This window comes from Accipiter gentilis, chromosome 21 (assembly GCF_929443795.1).
Source record: "Accipiter gentilis chromosome 21, bAccGen1.1, whole genome shotgun sequence".
NCBI lineage: Eukaryota > Metazoa > Chordata > Aves > Accipitriformes > Accipitridae > Astur > Astur gentilis.
Window position 1 is genome coordinate 8,418,990 of NC_064900.1, and position 21,289 is coordinate 8,440,278.

General features: G+C 39.1%; 2 protein-coding genes across 3 annotated transcripts in view; one reads left to right on the forward strand and one right to left on the reverse strand.

Moving 5' to 3' along the window:
• Positions 1–21,289, reverse strand: part of CMSS1 (cms1 ribosomal small subunit homolog) — a 244,166-nt gene that overhangs the window by 145,463 nt on the left and 77,414 nt on the right. The window lies entirely within an intron of this gene.
• Positions 9,799–21,289, forward strand: part of FILIP1L (filamin A interacting protein 1 like) — an 84,959-nt gene continuing 73,468 nt past the window's right edge. Inside the window, exons 1-3 of the mRNA XM_049824447.1 lie at positions 9,799–10,068; positions 13,249–13,422; positions 20,530–20,708. Of these exons, the coding sequence (XP_049680404.1) occupies positions 9,799–10,068; positions 13,249–13,422; positions 20,530–20,708 (623 nt within the window). The remainder of the gene's footprint in view (positions 10,069–13,248; positions 13,423–20,529; positions 20,709–21,289) is intronic.

Below are 21,289 nucleotides of genomic sequence, written 5' to 3' on the forward strand. Positions count from 1 at the left end.
CAGAACATAGTCGTTGATGCTGATGGTATGAAGAAGTTTGGTTTAGAACAACAACAAACATACCCCCAAACAAATCCCACACCAACAACTCAGATATCCTAGGTTTAGATAAAAGCCTGAAGTCCTAATTTGTGTTGTTCAGAGATGCTTGGGTGCCAGCATGACAAAACCAGTGAAATCCTTCAAAAAGAGAAACGCTATTCTCAACAGCTTCTATGAGTTAAGTACTCTCTGCTATCGGACAGCAGATAAAGATTTGGTCTGAAGCATAAAAGATGAAGTTCATGAAGGCAAACAGACATTAAGAGAAACCTAAGAAAGAAAAGGGTTTAGGAAGAACAAAAATTAATCTGTTTTCCTGAAAGCTGTCTAAAGGTGGGGAATTCCAGATTAGGAAGATCACAAACTTTTAAAGCTTGCCTAATATGTGTTCTGTGTTGCTTAGATGCAAAAACAGCTGAAAATGGGATTTTTTTGACAAATCAAATCAAAACCAAGCAAGCAAGCAAGGAAGCAAACAAAAGATCAGATACATGATTTGCATGAAGCCCTGTAAGCCATATCTGGACATTTCACATAATTTCAACAGCCGCAAAAGCAGATAAAATTGTGTATTTAAAAATGTCAGTCAACTCACATAGAACTCTTGAACATGCACTACTAAAGACAATCGTTTGAAGTAGAGCATCCCACACTATACAGTGGGAAAAACAACAGAGTTGGTTTTGAAAAGTTATTTTATTCGTCTGTCTGGGAAAAATTAAGGGGCATCTGTGGATTCCCCCACCTCCTCCTCCTCCAAACAAGGCATCTCCTCTCAGAGTAGGTTGCAAATGATCAAATCAATGGAATAATGATCTTGATTGTCTTAGCCAGCTCTCCATAGACATGAGTTCACAACAGAGGCAGCCATGCAGCTTCCTCAGATGTTAGTAAAGACTTTTGATCTTTCTTTGAAGCAGCTTTTCTCAGGATATTTAAAAGTCTGTGGTTTATTTTCATGTGTGGGGAAAAGCAATACTGAGGCAAACACTCCCACACAAAGAAATGTCTCAACAAAGCTATGCTTGTCAAAAATACCCTTGAAGAAAATTAATATATACTCACTTTGAAGGTGTACATTTTTATTCTGTAGTCCTCACTGTGGTCTCTGCTGTCTATTCCATGACTCATGGATATATGGCACTCCATGCAAACACCAAGCAGATAAAAAAAATGAATAAAATGGAAATGGAGATGGCTGCAAGGGTTAAGAAGTTTGGGTCTTGGATACCCAGACCAGTTACTGTGGGGTAACAAATTAGCTTACACTAGATAACATATACTAACTAGATAATCCTTGCTCACTAATCACACATTTTTCTTTGAAAACAAAAGCAAAGTACTTCAACTCTGTGCTACTGCTCTTTTGCTGAAAGCTTATACAGGACCACTTATTTGGCATTTGCCACGTGCACCAAGCACAAGAGAATTACATAGACACACACTTGGCACACAAATACATTATTTAAAATGGTGTGTGTGTGTGTGTGTGGAGAAACACTCACTGAAATACAAGAAATACCACTGGTTTCTTCCTTCTCTTTTGCCCAGAGCTATTATAGCTAATAATACCATAACATTATATTTCTTCAATTAGATTCTCTTTAGAGAATTGAGATTATAGGCTGCTTTTCAAAATGACCTTATACCACATTACCAGCATATTTATGGGCACACAAGACAACTGTTCATCACAAGTACTTCTTTGCCATAGTCAATTTAGCCTCCACCAGAAAGGAAGGACCATACTATAGCAGACACACGGGCCACTGAAATGGTGTCTGTATGCACACGTACCCATGTGCAGGGAAAGTTAATCGCTGAAGACAGAGATGTAAAAATTGCACCAGGCTGTGTGAACTTTTGTCTTTTATTCTTACAGACTTCTCCTCATTTTATTGTGATTTGCTTATTATTACTTTGAAAAATAGTTTTAAAATGAAGAGGTCTATCATGCTACTAAAAATCAACGGAGGAAAAATATTGAATTGACAGTATTTTAATCTGGCTTAGATGATTAAAATAGAACATTAAATGTTCCCTTTCTGGGGGGTGACAGGAAGTTTTGGGAAGTGGTAAAAACACTATAAAAATGGGATTATTTTTTTTTTAAAAACCCGATATCACAAAACTCACCTTAAAATAATTATAAGATTACCACATAATGATGGCATTTGGGCTAGATCACGTCTGCTGAGGACAGCAAAAGAAGTGTGGGCAATAGCCTAGATTGTCAAGAAGTCAGAAATAGCTGCTTTTGCAGGTTCCCCATTTACCAAAAGCATGTTCAACCTGGGGAAGGAAGGGCACATACCTGCCCGCTGGGAGACAAGCAAACACATGGAGCATTCGGAGAGCCTTGCACACTGAGAAACTTCCCCCAGATCTTAAACTACGCCAAAACTGTCATGTACTTGCACAAAATTAATTCCACTGCTGAGACAATACCTTCAGGTTTGCACCATGTTTGGTCCTGGGAGACACTAAACTTGACCAGGGCCTCTGTAAGATTTAATTTAGTAAGTCTCTAGTACAAAGGGGGAAAGAAAAAGCCAGAAACTAGGTATTGACCTGAGAGGCACATGGATCTCATGTGAAAGAATCAGAAATATGAATGTACAAACCAGAGCAGATCAATAACCTGCAAAACATAAAATAAAAGCCAGTAAAAACCCTCAGTAAAGTTGGGGGGAAAAAAACAAAATCAAAACCAACAAAACCCACCCAACACCCAAACAAAACCACAAACCCCCACTGTTCAGTAGACAGAAGGTATGTGACTTAACATACAAAAAATGTTGGCCTATTCTGAAACCCCAAACCTAAAAACTTTTGGATTGGATTTTTTTCTTTGTTTTCAACCTTGCGCATTTTTATTTTACAAATCGATAGTTATCTCCTTCTCAAGTCTTCAAATACCCTTCTTTAGCTATTGCCCGTGGGATTTACAGAAACATATTACACACCATGCAGGTAATTTTTGTTTCACAAGTCTGAATATGCCACCCTTCAGCTTCACAAATACCCCCATGACAGATGATTCTGCAAAAAGGGCAACCAAAGTTCTCAGTGTATTCTTCCTAAGGATAGCCTGAGCTTGTTTTGTTCCTCTGTGGCAACAAAGCTGCACACTTTGTCTATCCGGGGGTCCCATCCTGAACCACTGCCAATTTCAAACAAGCCAGAGAGAGAGGGCAAGATACTGACATTTCTACAGATTTCAGGGAAAGCGATGCCTGCAGAAAGCATTGAGAGACAGCCACAGTGAGGAAAAACTGAAATGTGGGATTCAAACTCAGCCACAGTAGCTGCTGCCTTTGCCTTTCTATAGGCATAGATTTACAGATAACCAGGCTCCGTTAGTAGTTCTGTCTACACAGCTTGCTTTTTTTTTTTTTTTTTAATTTTTGAATATATACTTGGTTGTATATACTATAGCACTTAACCTAAAGTGGAGCTGAATTATCCTGCTACATAAATGTCTACGGTGCAGTTAATTTCAAGATATTCAGGAAAAAGGACAAGTTTAGATACACAGTTTCTAAGATAGGAACATTTTCTTTTCATGGAGCACTATTTCCCATTTTTGCTTTGGATAATGCTGTAATTACAGAGTAATTATACACTGCAGTCAAAATTACAGCAGCTGAATATTAAGTATTAAACCACAAGCACACTGGTATTACATAACATTAACTGTTTCTTATGCTCATAAAAAGAGAAAATTCTGTATTTGGAAAGCAAATTGAAATTGAAGCAGTTGAGTTTTATTTCTGTGTAATTTACTAATAAAAATCTGTCATACAGACAACTGCAAGATTCACTTTTAGAAGGAGAAACGGGTAAGATGGCATTGCAGAGTTTACCTGTTCAAACACTTAGATCTACTTGATGTTAGTAACGTTTTTTTCACATGCACCAAAAATCTGTCTTGCACTAATCCTTATAAAAAAACCCACTTTTAGGGTCTAATTACAAAATGACTGCAAAACATTTTACTTTAAAAAGAAAAAAAAACCCCTAAATCCAAGGAGGCAGACAGAGAAAGTTCCCCATATTTATCTCCCAGAAGCAATTCAGTAGCATTGCCTAAAATTCACCACAACCCTCCATTCCCAGAAGTAGAAAGTTAAAGAAAATCTAGCTATCTTAATTTTGATTCCTCCTCAACCTTCTGAACCTATGAAAAGATGGGATTATACTAGTGTTGTCACCCTGCAGCAGCACATTGAAGCTACAGTGCACATAGAATTTAGGAGTCATTCCTTCACTACAACTAAAATCTTAGTTGCACATTGTGGCCTTGCGGCCCGTGTAATACCTCACTGAGAAGACAAATCACCTCAAACAAATGCGGTGCATCTAACCTATTTGCTACATAAACTGTATACATATAACACAATAAGTAATCTTCTAAGACTACCATCAACTTAGCAAAATGCTGGACCACAAACTAGGAGAGCTGAATTTCTGTGGAGGAGAGAGAAGGGCATAGCAGGAGGAAAAAGTGATACAAGTGCCTTTGAGTGTTAGGTATGGTCAGAAGTTGTTCCAAGGTATGACCAGAGACAAGGGAAAAATCAACCCATGTTGGAAAACTCTCAAAGTACTGATTTCTGAGCTGGAACCTCTGTGGAATACAGATCTTCATTTCAGATTTCAGAACAGCTACCCAGTTTTGCCAAAGAAATGTTAAGCGATACAGCAGGGAGCCCGACCTCTTCATTTTCTCATGGATCACCACAAAGAGGTCTAGTACCCAGACCATTTGGTTTTACAGACCAGCTGAAGAACCCCGCTTAGAACAATCATGGCCCAAACCATATTTTTAGTGATGGGCAGAGGGTTTCAGACCTCTTTCCAAAAGACATCATGTGTTTTGTGCTCTCCCATTACATTGGCACGCTAAGCAATTGCATCTCAACTCCTTTTAAAAGTCAGCCTGTTGGTAGGAATCCTATCAATTTCAGCAAATCAAAAGCATTGCCATAACCCTTTAAGGGATGTTAAAAAACAGAAAGACATAATTCTTTGCTTAGTCATGGATTTTTGGAAGAAACAGCAAGTTCTCAACTGTTCAGGATCCTTACCCTGGGATTAAGGGAAGATTTGGTCCTGGGAGGGATTTTGTTAGCTCATAAGTCAATCACTGACTAAAGAGAAAACACTAAAGGGAAAAATAGACGGAAAAAAAATGGATGTCTCTTAAAACCCTACAGTGTCTGTAGTGAAATCATCTCTGAAGGATATTTCAGTCTTTCCCACAAAAGTACGGGGATTTCTGAACCACCTGCTTGTTCACTGCTGCCAAACAGACAAATGCAGTTTCATCTCCTTCAGCATATGATTGAGAGGGTGGAGACCAAGTTAATATCATAGAAACATTTGGTCATTTATTCATCTGGCTCTTCTGGAAAGTATATTTTGATCCCTCAGATTACTTGCTTATCACCAAGGAGAGGAAAATTTCTCCTTTATATGCAGAAGGACAGCACACATGTTCAGAGATGAGCACGCTCTTGAAAAAACAGAACAGAAAACAAATTGTAAGAAGAACAAGAACACGAACACTGAGAATAGATTCAAACTTTGCAGAGTATGTTACCTGCAATAATTTGATTTACCAGAATGTTTCAATGTAACCTACCCTTACTCCATTTTCAATCTGGAACCAGTCTACCAAGCTGCACTGAATCTGATGAGCCTGGGAACCAACACCTTGTGACTTCAAGCAAGATAGCACTACAAAATCTTCAGTAAAACAGACACCTCATAACATGAAGGAAAGCACAATAGTGCAGAACACAGGCCTTGCACTCTTCAATTAGCACACTTACAGTAAACTAACCTCTATTAAGTGCCTACTGCATGTTGGTCTGATTTCACAAGATGTGACTTCATGATCTGGACGATCCCTTTCAATCTTCTTTTGATGCAAGCAGATACCACCTAGATGGTGCATAAAGCATCATATGAGAATGCTGACAAGTATCCTTGTTTCTTCTGTTCATGTAGCTACAATCCCTGCTGTACAGTAACTGATCCAAAACAGATGAAAGATCACAAGTGCAAAGCACACACCTGCTTTCTTCTTTCTTAGCAGTTGTTTACTGTTTTCTACATTATCTTATATTGTCATCCTTCTTGGTGGTACAGAGAAAAAAAGGCTTAAAGTAGCTTCTATACAGAAGTTTACCACAAGATGCAAGAGTCAGTCCTCCAGGAGAAACCACCGAGACTCTGTGAACTATAACCCCTGTTACAAGCAGGGACACTTCTTCCTTACTTCTTTTTTTGCAAGACAACTCTCTTGTACACAGACCCAATCAACGTGTGATTTAAAGTAAAATCGGGCTAAGACACAGGTATGCAAAAAGGCAAATTTGCCACTCATTAGTCTAATCTTTAAAGCTTGGGCTCAGGAGGGATGAAATATCTTTTTGGGTGCCATAAGACAACTGATACCCACAAATTTTATGAGCCTATTAACATTTTTACCTCAGGGTGGGGATGGGGGGATAAATGTAGCTCTTCATTAACCTTTAAGAACATGGAAAGAGTTGTTCAAAGTAGGAAATAACCCAACATGCCAAAACACAGAGCTGGAAAATTTTCAAATGACACTGCTTCTATCTTGAATATTACACTAGGGCCGTTCAAGGGCTTAATAACATTGCAGAAAACCAGCATCCTCTGGATTAAAACGGAACATCTTTCTGCCATGGTGCAAGTGCATGACACAGCAGCTGATATTCTGTCCAAAATGTCAGGTGCACTTTAAGGGTTAGTCCCTTAGATGGTGCCACATCTAGGGGGTCTTACAATTTGAAGGTGGTGAGGAATTTCACAGCAGGTGGACGGGATGTTTATTTTTGTCCATTCCTGAGCTCCCACTTTGCTTCCTTCACCAGCAGCTACACTGTCTGTAGTAATTTGAAGCTTTGAATTCCCCTTCCGTTACTCATACCTACATCATTTGATGACCACATTAGCACTAACACCCTTATGTAAACAGATAACACTACAAATAATAAGAATGCCAGTCAATGTACTGGTAATAAGGCTTAAATAAATCAACAGAGAAAGAATATGTTAATAAGGGGACCTACTAATACAAGAGTGTTTGCGCCTCTCATGAGCTACATTCAAGTACCAATAAAAAAGTCCTTAAAGGATACATTTAGTATGCCACTTCAATCTCTTATCTTTCATGTTAATTGGTAAAGCTAGATAAATATTTGCATTAGCAGATTCAATAATAGGCACTGGCATTCAGGAATGGAAGAACAGAATGCAGCTAAAGTGTAAGTAACAACTCTGCTCAATAAGAAAAGAATAAAAATCCACTCTGGGATGCTGCAAAGGCACCATCTCCCTAGGAAGGTAACCTGTTTGGCAGGTCAGCTGGCCTTCTCAGGGACCAAGTACCTTTTGCCAGTGCAATAAGGACTGATCTACCTGATTAAGAAGTAGGCATGACAAGCTTAAAAGGAAGTCACAGCTAGCCCTCTGCAGCTGTGAAAACCGTGTGTGGCACGCGGCCTTGAAGCCAACAGCACGTGTACAGTGTAAGAGAAAACACGGGAGAGGGTGTCCTTCTTGGCAGGACCGCTGAGACTACTGTCCTTTCAAGTTCAGGATCCTGTTGCCAGGTGCAGCCAACTCAAAAAGCCTGAAAAGGTACAAACCTCTTCCTTACACACTGGATCCTCTTCCCTTCCACAAGGAATGCCATATTGACACTTGTTGTCAACAAGTTTGACAGTAGCTTGATTTCCAGTTGAGACTGCTGCTGCACCAGGCATGCCATGAGGTGAAAAATGCAAGGGCTTCTTGGACTATTTATGCATTTCACAGCATCCTGTGCTTGCAGGATCAAAGTGCACGGATGAGCTCAGAGTGCATTCAGATTTAATTCACAACTCCTACATTTGATCTTATAAACACTAGCTATTAACCATAAGTAAAAGCCAAACAGGCATTTGGCATTTTATGCTCAAAGGAAACCAATGGTCTTCTTCCAAAGTAGTAATACTTTGTAAGCAAGATACAAAAGGTGAGTAAGCCTAATTAGCAGACCACAGTGAACAAAGAGAAACTACATTCAACTGAAAGGACAGGATGAGCACCAACTTAAACTAATCATCATCAGCAAACATCCCTGCCGGCCTGCTACGAACAACTCTGTTTCCTATATGCACTGTAACAAGCCCCCATCCTAACCTGACACTGCTGATGCACAGCTTCACAAACAGGTTCCAGTGCACACTGTCATGCAAATCTGACACACCTTGATTTTTGGAAACCTGGAGAAACAAGTTTTTCTTACGAAATACAAGCTATTCTGAATGCTTTAAATTAGACTAGAAGAGACTTCAGCATTATAAAAAACATCACTTGCTTTACTTGTAAAGTTTTTGATAAATTCTCCCCACTCTCAGCCATCATCCATTACAAACTAAAAGCTTCTTCCACCTCCTCTGTTCTTGCAGAAAAACAACAAAATTAAGTATTTGTAGCGTTCAGTGGAAAATCAGCACAGTTAAGGAGTGCAGTCACAGAGTTTAGGATTTAGAGTCAGAACCTGGCATAAGGGGGAGCTCTGAAAGAACTTTATTAGCCACAGATTTGTGAGACCAAAAAGCAGCAACATAATCATCTCCTGCTTACCATAGGCCACAAGAATTTTCTGGACCTTTCAGCAATTAGCTTTGCAGTTTGATAAGAAAAACTCTGCCTTATTTGTATTTGGAACACATTTAATTGCACCTTTGAATCACACGATCAGGCTTTTATCTGCTGGACAGCATGCATGACTGTAGAGGTGGACTATAATCCTGTAGAGGTGGACTATAATCCATTCATACATTAATTTGAGTGCTGATAAGCCAAAACAGGTTCCTGAGGTTAATCAATATTTATATAGTGTTAGTCATTTATCTGCAAAAGGCATTAGGGCATGTTTATTTAACAGTGGCACTTCAAAGGGGCCTAGTTAGGATAGGTCTCCCTTTGGCCAGGTACTAACACCTCTAGAATGCTAGAGTCTGGCACTAAAGAAGTAGTAAGGTTTCATACTACATGGGTATTGGCGAGGCAGACCACAATCAGCAAGGTAGTTTGGTTTTTGCGGTGGTTGTGTTGGCGAGGGGGTGTTCACAACGAGGTTCACCCCTTGCAGTCTGGACGTGCTAACCCATACATTTTGCCAAACATGGAGAATGCAACTACGTAACTCATAGTAGTAGAGAACCAATTCTGTGCTCTCCCTTGGAAAGACAAAGAAAAACAAAACCACAGCTATACAGTAAGGGCTGGTACGTTATGAAACTGGAACAGAAAGATCTTCCTAGTGAAAGCCTTCTAAATCTCTAAATTTGCCTCATCACAATAAGTACCTGAAAGGTGAAGTAGGCGCTGTCTCTCAAATGGGAAACGTGGTCTGCCCTGATGTGCACAGTACTGTTGCTAAAGTTGCTGTCTTTGCAAATATTGAGGAGGGAATTGTTACAACTCCTTAAAACCAATTAAGACTCACTTCACTAAAGACATCCAGTAAGGATCACGCCCAGTCCTGTTGGCTCACTTCAGGTTGTCAGCTTTTGTCAAATGACAAACAGCCTTGTGTGGGAGGGAAAACTACCACTCTGGAGGGAATAATACCCACCATAAATTATGGCAATAGTTTTAGAGTCTTTGTTAGTTAAAACAATTACTTTCTTTCCCCACCTTCCTTCAGCTTCAGAGATATAAACCATGCGTTCCAGAAGTAACAGCGCAGAAAGCCCAACCAGACCAAAGCTGAGCCAGCAAAGGCCGAAAGACCACCATAAAGAAGAGGTCGGTTACAGTGGGAGAGGAAATGTGCAAAGACGGCAGAAGGAAAAGGACGATGTAGCCCAAGCCAGTACCATCCTAAGAAGCCCTAAGGCGGAAAAAACCCAAAGAAGTTCTTCCAAGAAGAGAGAGGATCTCTCTCGTGATGACTTGCTATTTCTTCTTAGTGTCCTCGAGGGTGAATTACAGGTGATTTATTGTCTTCTTTTATATTCCAGATTAAAACACACTCCCCGCCCCACCAATTTACTGCAAACACATGCTGCTTTCATGTTAAAGAAACACCCTACCTAATTTGATATAGAAGGGCAAATATAAACAGCAAAGTACATAAAAACACAAATTATAGCTATTACTATATTACAGCTATCAGCCAGAAAAGGTGATCTTTACGCCACCCTTAATGCAAATAATATTTATTCAAAATGTACCTGTATCGCACTAAAAACACTCATGGTCCACTGTGAAGGATCACGTAACTCTCAGAGCAGAGAACTCACAAAACTGTCCTATTGTGCTGCCCCTTTCTAAGTACTTTGAATACAGAGTATTTGTCACTGTAAAACCTATATGGAGAACCTTTAATATCTGTTAATTATTTCTTATCTCCCATCTCCAAAGTCATGAGCATTACTCTTTACGAATCACTATGTGCCAGATCACAAGAACTAACTCACTCAACAGTATTCTAACATCTTTTCCTAGAAAAATCAAAATAGCCATTTTATTTCCCATAATATTAAGTGTAAGTGTTGCACACTGCTTAGCCCACAAGATACTGGATTTTGAAGAGCAAGCATTTTTCTGTCTGGAAAAGGAGCCAGCTGCCACGTGGTAAACGGTGCCTAACCTGGTCAAATGTAATTTTAGGAAGTGGGAACCAGACTTCCAGTGAGCAGGAAGAATATTTCTGTGGCAGGCTGATTGCACAGAAGTAGTGGTAGCCACTTAAAACTGCTCACAGACAGGGAAGAGCAAACTGGCCAAAGTGGTATAAATGGGTGTATCACATGGTTTCAGAGTTTATTACCTAGACAGCACCTGGGTAGTTCCATTCTTAACATAGGCGTATATATTTACATAATAATACATATATGCTTAACAGAACACACATGAAATAAGACTATTTGATAGATGTACCAATCTCTGAGGGTAGTTCCAATGCAAACTTCTAGAGAACACTTCATTATGCAAACAAAACAATTTCCATGTTTGCAAAACATTTCTCTCTGGCTCACATGCCCTTTCTTAATTTAGATTACAATTCAGATGTCACACGCTCCTCCGAAACAGTTCTCTCTTCCTCTCAAAAAAGAGATGTTTGTGTATGTATATTTATATATGTATTTATATTACACACACACTTCATTACACTTATGTAATATAAATATATATATATATATAACCCCCCCACACACTTCAATTCTTAAGATTTAAAACTGGAACAGAGTAAATGAGAAACTGGAAAACAAGAAGCACGACATGAACATTTTAAATCATGTCCAACATTCCAAAGGAAGCATCACGAATGAAAGAAGCAAGAAGTCATTTTTTATTTCTAATTTTCCACCACCTGTAATGCCAAGTCAAATCTCTGAAGATCAGCTGTCAATCCAACCATAATTAAGTTTCAAAGTTAGATGCCATTACTTTCTGATTCCAGAACATTTAAGATGCACAAGGATCACTCTTCTAGGTTTCTTCCACAGTGGTAAGGATTAGAAATAGAGCATTTTATATTTTTTTTAAACACAGTCACAAATAGAGATACAGAAGTGCTCCAGTCAAGAGCAGTCAGACTGAAAATTGTTACCCTTTCCTGAGATATATCCCTCTCTCCGATTTCTTCCCTTCCTATTCTACCCTTCTAGGATTAGCATGTATTTCATCTTGGTTTTAACGGAGATCATTGCAGACAATGAATGTTTGAGATAGTTCATGTAGTTATGTCACTGTAACAGAGGCAGGGGGCAACCTCTGCCACCAGAGGATGCAGGGAAAAAAAGACATGGACACAGCCCTAGGGGAGGTGGTGACTTAAACCAGTTTCCCCCCAGTGGAAACATTCACGTAATCAGATATTCTCATAAAAGAACATTCATTAGAAGTGGGACTTCGAGACAATTCGCACAATATTCGCAGCAGGTATTCTGTCCCCTTCAACTTAATGTCTAGGAACTAATAACTTTGTAGCAAAGAAGTATTCTTGGTGGCTTGTTTTGTTTTTTAAAAGAGCAAAGAGAATCTATAGATCACTTCAAATACTGCAGATACATACAGCATGTTTCCAGGATGGAGCATGGACTTACAGAACAATGCTGTATGATAGAAAGAAGGCATGTGTACCTGCCAGCTTGCGCAAGAATTTCTGAAATACATACACAGAAGAACATACTGAAAACATACCTAAGAACATATTGCATCTACTCTGGTAACAGGATGTCATCAGATATTTTATAAGATTAAGGAAACAAATGCAGTGACATTAGAAAAGGAAAAGTATAATGCACCTATTTAGGCTATACTTTTTGAAACTACATGACTTTTGGAAACCAGATAACACCACCTTCTTTCAATCATTATCTTTTAAAATGCTTTTTTTTTTTAACATGCACTCACAAGTTGCGAATACCCTTACAGCAGTTACTTCCAAAAAACTTGATGCTGCAAGGTTGCTTATTAGCTGAGTGCAGGTGCATGAGCATGTACACATCTACATGTCTATGAAGACATAAGGCATGGTCTCACACATGCATGCACACGTACATATACATGCACACAGAACCCCACTGCCAGCTTTGAAGGCAATTAATCTTGTTTTAAAGAAGTGCCATTATTGCACGGCTTTGGAATGTGTACTGCGAAGTGTCACATCCCCTGCACAGCACACCTCACTACATGCACTGCTCAAATGAGCTCGGTATAACAGCAGAAGCGGACAACCCCAGGTGGGTTTAAACTAGAGCAGCCACCTCTGCACCCAAAATATACATGATGTGCAGCACTTCCAGGCTTCAAGAACCAGCCTAACATCTTGCACGACCACAACTCACACTTTAGCCTGAAATTTTGTATTGTGAATGCTACAAACTTGTCCAGAAACAGCAACACAATCTAATCACTAACAAAGTACTTAAGCATTGATGAGGGTTCTGAAGATGTTGGAGTGTATGCAGAACTAATAAAATACAAAGACCAATATCTCCCTCATGCTTTTTAACTGTCTTCATGTTACTGACTATTTTGGGGACACTTTACATACACAGCATTCTTTAGAAGTTTTTTAGTTTTCTTAAAATCAAAAGTAGAAAGCTAACCTATAAATACACATATACAGTTTAACAAAATAAAACCTTTGTGTTTCTGCAGGCTCAAGATGAAGTTATAGGAGTACTTAAGGCTGAAAAAATTGACTTGGCTTTGCTTGAAGCACAATATGGCTTTGTTACTCCAAAGAAGGTGTTAGAGGCCCTCCAGCGAGATGCTATTCAAACAAAGGCTGAGCAATGGCAAGAAGATATCTACGAAAAGCCTATGGGAGAGGTATGAACATGTAATTGATATTTAAACGTAGTTACTACCAAATTCAACTGTAAATATCTCACTGGCTTCAGGGGAAGAAAGCAAATGAGCTCTAAATCTAGAATCTAACACGAGTGTAAGTGACAGAAGAACAAAGTCCAGGGTCCAGTGGGTTCCCTAATAAAAACAGGTATCTAATGATCCTCATTTATACTGTGCACTGGGGGCTTTAAACAGAGACACAGCCATGATCTTGTCAAACTCAAACTTTGATAATCAGCCTTCTATTTTTGACATCGCCGTCTTTTCTTTTTTTTTCTCCCCCACCCCCGCACCCCCTTTGTTAACCAAATTCACAACCTATACAAACAGATGCCTCCCCATTCGTCTCACTGAAGCCATCCTACCAATGGCTGGTAAGGGCCCATTCAGCAGCAATCACCCAGCTGTCTACCTGTACATATCTCAGCTCCCATTAATTCTGGGGGAGTCTTGGGCATACTAACTTGGTCTGAGCAGTTACTGTAATGAGCTGTCATTAGAAACTTCATCCAGGCAGAAATCTAATACTCTCGCATTATACCTAAGTAATCTTTAGTTTCATTACACTGCAGCAGCAGCCATACTTTCTGAACAATGTTAATCTGAATTTCGTTTCTGCCCTGCAATGCAAATCACTGGATATTAAAATACCTTCATATCAGAATATACGAGTTTCTCCCAAGAAAGTGACTCCTCTTGAATTCAGATAAACATTTTTTAATATGCTGCTCAGTATAGATAATCATCATAAAAATAAAAGCAGAAATTATTAATACAATTCTTCTACCAAGTGTTTTCCAAGCATTCTGAACAGAAATGTACCTAAGAATATAGAGTTAATTTCAGCGAAAATTACGTCAGGCAAAAGGTCAACACTCATTTCGGAGGCTCAAAGGTTAAAATCTCTGGCTATAATCTGAAACAGATAAAGTTCAACTGTGGAGGTTAATTTATTTTAGAACATTGTGGCATTATGTCACAGAAACTTTGAGCACAAATGGAAATTATTTGAAAAGAAGTCCAAAAAAGTTTGAAAGCATAAGTTCAGTCTGTTACTTTACATAAGTTTATACACACTTTTTCCTTCTTACACTTAATGGCAGAGAAAGGATTTCTAACACCACTGGATTTGGCAATTCCAAAAGGCAAAGGTAAACATCCTGAAAGCAACTGAAAGGCTAGAAGGACCACTGGCACTTCATATATCTTGGTAAACCAAAAGATGCCATAATCAGCAAGCATTCCACAATTTGTTTCAAAATCCCCCCAAATTAAGTCAGAGATCCATTTAAGTTTTGTCTGGATTTTTAAAAAGTTCATAAAAACCAAGGGAGAGGTGGAACCAGCCACAAGGTATGGGAATGGACCATTTAAAGTCCCCCTTTGCCACCATGACAATGTACCTTTGTATCCGCCTACAAAACCTCTGCTGATCCAGTTCCTCTAGAGCATGTGCATCTTGCCCTTGACAATTTAGCCTTGTAGTCCTGAACACAGAGGATCTTCCCAAAACTCACTTGAAAATATAGGGAATTTCAGAAGGCATCTGTAAGATTACTGGTCCTTTAATGTTCTCTCACAATTCACTCACCTATCCTAAACTTTATGAAGTTTCTTGGCAAATTTGATTAAAAATGTAGTGGGAAAATTTGGTAACTGGACAGCTTTACTCATTAGGAACAGGATTCATAGCTGAAGAAATGTAGCAAAATAGAAAACAGTAGTAACACATATTCCTTTGCAAAACCTATGAGAAGTGTGACAGACCAAAACCATGCCGTCTTTATTTTTTTTGAAAGCATAGGGGTTTTTCAGCCAAATTTGCTCTACAGCTATTTCTTTCTCCAACCTAACAAATGCCAGATAAGCTTACTCTTATTCCTCGCACTCAAGGATACAATAAATTATGTTTAAAGTGGCAGAAAAGAAAATACTTTTATTTTATTTTTGCTTCTGACACAAAGGCTTGAAATGGTTTTCCATCTTTGTATGGTTTATAAATTTAGATCAAGTCAGTTATTCATGAGAAAATCTGGCTTCAGCTCAATTGCCATTTCTGTTGAACAGAAAACAAACAGTATTCAACATTCTAGCAAATACCAAATAACAGCATAAGAACCATTTTCCCAGATTCAAAAATAAACAAATAAATGTTTAAAAGAATCAGAAAAACATCAGAGAAGGTGATGTAGGAAAAGAGAGATAAAGAGGAAGATACTGCAGAATTTATGGAGTCTTTTTCTCATGTTTCAAACTTCCATGGAACTAGAAAGCCACTTCTGGTTTCTAACTTTCACCAGCTTCCAATAACACTGTCAAAGATAACAAAAATCTGGTGCCTCACTGTTTTGCAATGTGATGAACAATACCTCCTACCACTTCAAGAACTCCTCTAAAAGCAACAAAACTAGAAGAAAGTCTATATTCTACACCCATCAAGGATAATTCAAAATCAAATCCATTTTTAAAATCCCAGTGCCAATCAACTCATGGAAAGATGCATCCTCATCAGCCTTTTAACAAAGTCTATCTGATTGCATCCTCACAGCATCTTACAACTGCTGGGCACAACTTTCCAATGATGACAGCTGTAGGGCACCACTAAGTTACAGTCATAGGAAGAGACTGAAACAATAACATTGACAACGTCGCATTCAGGAAAAGCAGACCAACATATCTGCATGGAAACTTGGCTCAGCTAGGGTTGAAAAAGTCAAGTGAGGAACTGCTCCCATAATCTCCAGTAATCCTAAATTCAGGATTATACATTTATAAACAACGACCATGAGGATATTATTAACAGGAATAACTTCACTTAACTTTGGATAAAGAAATGCAACTAACTTGGATCTTATTCTGGCACAGCACCAAACACAAAACAATCTAAAAAGAGAAAGACTAAAAGTCTAGTTCCAACATAATAGATATGAGACACACCATCCTAGTTTGACTTCAGACATGAGTAGGTGGTAAAATGTATTTAAATGGTTAAATTCCTGTGAATTTTTAGCTTGCTGAACTATTCACAGTTACGTAAGACCATGCCTCTTATTTTCCATTGTATTGTACAGTATGTTCGAGTATTAATTCTAGCAAAAAGCCCATATGGTTAGCAAGAACAAAACAACAAATCACTTAATTAAGATTTTATCACTTTAATTTTCAACAGAAGACAGTTATACTGCTGCTTATTAGTCCTCTGTGGTTTTTCGCCAAGAGCTGTATATGCCGAGTGTGTGCATACATATAAATGGATACTTCTGCATGCACAGATTTAGCATTTGGACAGAGTAATTTGAGGAACCAGGGGCTGCTGGAGACCACTCTTCCGTGAAGATCTCACACTATCAGGGGTTCACACGACTTCTCTCTCTTCTTTGCTGGATACGTGGGAGTCAGCCACAAGATCTCACAGGGAAAATGCAAGAGTCAATTTTGCTCCCTGGGGAAGTGCCCTTATCTTGCAGAGGGACACAATAGAGCTTCCAAACAAACCACAAAGAAGTGCAGCAACCCAGTACCACACTCTGCTCTGCTTGGTCCTGCAGGGAGGGAGAGGCATGCTGCACAAGAACAGACACAACTGTCACAAGGCTAAATGCTCATACCCATCATGCAGCTTACATGCAGATCTCAACTGTCTGCATTAATTGTGATGCAAGAACTGCTGCCTCTCCAATTCTCCTCTTCTCTATCACCCACCTGTACCAGGACACAGGCCCAGCATCTCTTCCCTTCTCCCCCAAGTGGAATCTCAAGCTCTTGCTCTCCACCTCGTCCCCAGCCACAACAGCTTCACACCAGGTGCAAATGCTCATGGTAGAACTAATGTGACAGCATTCTTGAAAAGAAAACCTAAGTGCATCTTCTAATCTGAGCAACAGGAGAAAACTGCAACATGAAAACAACTTTGATGCAGCAGCTTATTTACTTGTCTCTCTTACCCTTTCATGTAAGCAGGTCTCCCCAGGACACTACTGTTCTTTTACCCATTTTCAAACTCCTTGTTCCACTTACCTGCCTTGAATATACACCTCACCCATCTCAAATACCAGTTTGTATTCCAAACTGCTAATCTCAACACTGACAAAAGCACAACTGTGAAGTGAAAGGCACTGGCACTGATCATCAAGAACTACAAAACAAAAACCTGGAATGACTACCTTTCTTCTTGCATACATGCTGCTTGGACTACTACTTAAGTATTAAGTTCTTCTAGCCATTCAACAAATACTCTAGAGCAAACAAAGTACACTGAGCCCATAAAACACTGCTGGCAGGTCCCACATTTTTCACATCCAACAATGCAGAAGCAGGACTATCTTCTATCTGGTTAATGTTGTTTGTGTTGACGACTAACCCTCATCTCCATCAGGCATTTACATGTTTGGAAACAGGAGTTATTTGGTTTATGATCAGCTTGTAGCGAGAAATTCCAGTATTTTCTTATGATAGCAATTTACACATCCCAGAAGATTCTTACACGTACTTTTGAAGCTGTGGACCAATCCATACGAATGCATCACTTCACTTTCTTAATCCCATCCATGCAGACTGCCTGCCAAAAGAAATCAGTTCACACCTTTACCTTCTTCCCCACCTGACCTTGCACTGAGGACTGATATCAGCAAGCACTATCATGCAAGGCTTATGCCCAGTTCCTATCGATTTAAGCAAGACAGGGCCATAGTTGCAAGCAGCACTGCATCAGAGGCAGGTTGCTTTCTGAGAACAGCATATAGCCACCTGACAGCATGACCTTTAAAAAGGCAAGGATCAGGAACCCAGGCGATGGTGCCTCATGCATCTGTGCAATAGCTGTTCCAAAAAACCCTCCAAAATCTTGGTGGGGGAGGAAGGTTGGTCAAACACGCTGAAAATTCTCTCTCTTTCTGGTAAGCTAGTAGCTGAACAATAGATTTCAAATTCTTAAATTTCCACTTCTGCTAGAAGAAGGGAGACTGTGGAGAAATTAGAAAATGGCCAGTTTTCTTCAACCTGACCTTTTTAGGCAATTCAGTTGTCAACCTCTGTACAAGGCATAGAAAACACAGCCAGGAGATTACTGTATAAAGTGGCGTTTGCTTACTGAGAAAAATTCCATATGCAAGGGTTTAGGTAAGAAATGTTTTCCCAAAGGAGGTCCTACTTCAGGATCGTGAATCCAGAAAGCATTGACCTTGCTGGTGTAAAAGCATGCAAATTATGAGTGAACAAGACAAAAAAAACCCCCTTAACATTCTGCTGTAAGAGCATGACGAAACAGCCAAAAAGGACACTCAGGTTTCTTTACATTTTTTGATCATGAATGAAATGAGCTTAGCAATGTCACAACACAACAGACACTCTAATGTCGTAAGCAGAAAGAACAGGCAATTTTCAAAATGGTCCACATTTCTGTTGGAGTATTTTGGACTCAAAGTTATCTTCAAAGTCTTGTCAATGGTTCCTTTTTCCTTATTGATAGCAGTGTCACCAAAAAAAGATAGCAAGGATTTAGGAGAAAGGTAAGAGAATATATAAAGCTTAAAAAGAAGCTGAGGTAAGCAGAGGGAGACTCAGAAGCCCATATAGAAATTGAGGTTCTCACTCATTCAAGAAACTCATGTTAAGGCATTCCAGCTTTTCCTGTCATTGCTTCTATTGGCCAAACTGTGAATAAACATGAGGAAAAGACAATTAATCATATTCCTTGGAATTAAATTGTCCAAAATAAGCAGTGGCCCTTAGAATCTGAAGCCCCAGTGTTTCTTGTGGCACATGGAATTCCTTGTGAGGGAAACATCAGAGAACCAGAACCAGCCTTGCTTCCCACACCGCCCATTTGTGAATTCTTTCCTATTAATAGAATGAAGCACTGCAAAGCAGCTTGACCTACTAGAATAGACTGTGGTTAAAAGGAGGCATTGGGCCTTGAGCTCAAAATTTCTCTTTTCCAAAAAGGATATGAGGGCTCCTGTGTTGACCTGATGAGGGAGGCAGTCTCCACAGAGGAAGGGGAATGAGCAGGAAACAAAGACTCTCACAAATACAGACTCTTCCCAGGTCTTTAGATGGCCTCCAGTGATCATTCCTCAAACTTCAGCTAGATCAGTAAAGCAGGAAAACCCCCTCTTGTTTAATACACACACTTGCATAACTCGGTCACCTACTGAATTCAAAACTCTTAAGAGAATCCTCAGAATGATAGTTTTCACTCGGTTTTTGGAAATCATTTTGTTTAACAGCGTAACTCCAATGAACAGTTATGCCAATACCTCTGTGGTTTACAAAAACTAAAAATTATTACCAAAACCTAAAATAGATTATTTAAATTAAAATACCACTATACAATAATATTTAGAAGCTCAGCAGAAATACCTGGGGAAGGGGAGGGAATTTGATCCTCTAAGTGTGCTATAAAGGTCCTATCAGCAAGGCAAACCCCTTTACATGTGAAATTTGAGGAACAAAATGGGAAATGCCACCATTAAATAAAAATACTTTCAACTATTTCAAAATTTAGCACTTACTTATTCCAGAAACCCAGAGCCATGCTCAGAGTAAGCACAGGAGACAGGACTGTTTTCCACTCTTGCTTCTATCACACGTTTACTGTGAAACCAGAGGAAAACTGCTTTTTCATCTACCTGTCTACCTTACAAAGACAATTCAATGCTCTTATTTCCTATGGAGGTACAAATGAGGCAGCTATTTCTATTCAACCTGAAGTCAGTTGTCTACTGTATGAAGCAGAGGCTTCTTCTGCCAAGACATCTGATTCTCTACCACAATGATCATTGAGAAAAGCACAGCCCTGGGAACAGTAACTGTTAATTAGTAGCTGTTGAGGATCAGTCATGGCAGGAGGAGGAACAGCAGGTGACTGAGGGTCCTGCAAAACCGTACCTTAACTTATTTTTCTAATTTTTCAGAATTAGACTGACAGAACTAAACAACCCCTTCCAAACAGATACCAAAGGATCTGGCCATTAGGCTATGAAATGCATTTTATATTATTTAAGCCTCTCGTAAAACCGTTTATTAATGACAGCCTGAGCAAGTAAGAATTTCAAAAGACATCAGGAGTTTTTGCTTTTTTTGTAGCTTGATAAAGTTGTAGAGAAACAGAAAGAAACTCACAGACGAATGCTGGAGCAACTTCTAATGGTAGAAAAATCACACAGACAGACACTGTATGAACTAGAGGAAGAGAAGAGGAAGCACAGCAAATACATGGAAAAAAGTGATGAGTTTACAAACTTACTGGAACAAGAATGTGAAAGGTAAGGTTACCTCTTGCCATAGTACTAAGAAATATCTACAGTTTAACATGTCTAAGCATCTGTCCGCTTTCTTATTCTGCATCCACTAAAAATCAGTGCATTTGCAGAGCTGTATTTTGAGAGTTCAGCTGTGAAAACATGACTAACTACTCCTAAATAACAGTAATGTCTACATATCCATCAGGAGGTAAGGTAGGTCAAATGGTTGGCATATTCTTCAGCACTGTTGCAGGATGACAGGGTATGTTAGACTACAGAGAATACAAAGAGAAATGCAAATGTGTAAAGTTATAACCAACATGAAGTAGGCAATCTTTCAGCATGTTTAGATGTTCAGTGTACACTATACTATTTAAGTAACAGAATATGAAATCAGGCATGCAGCCTTTGATGGCAGAAGAAAAAGACATGAGGAAAAGTAGAAGGTGTTTGGGCAGACCACAGAGAGAGGAAGCAAAGGCAGAGGATAATTTACAGAAAGCTTGAAAATAAGAATGCCATAAAGTTCTCATATCAGGATTGGCATAAAAACCATAAATCCAACTTTATGTTTAAGTATAACGTAAAAGCACCACAGCTTG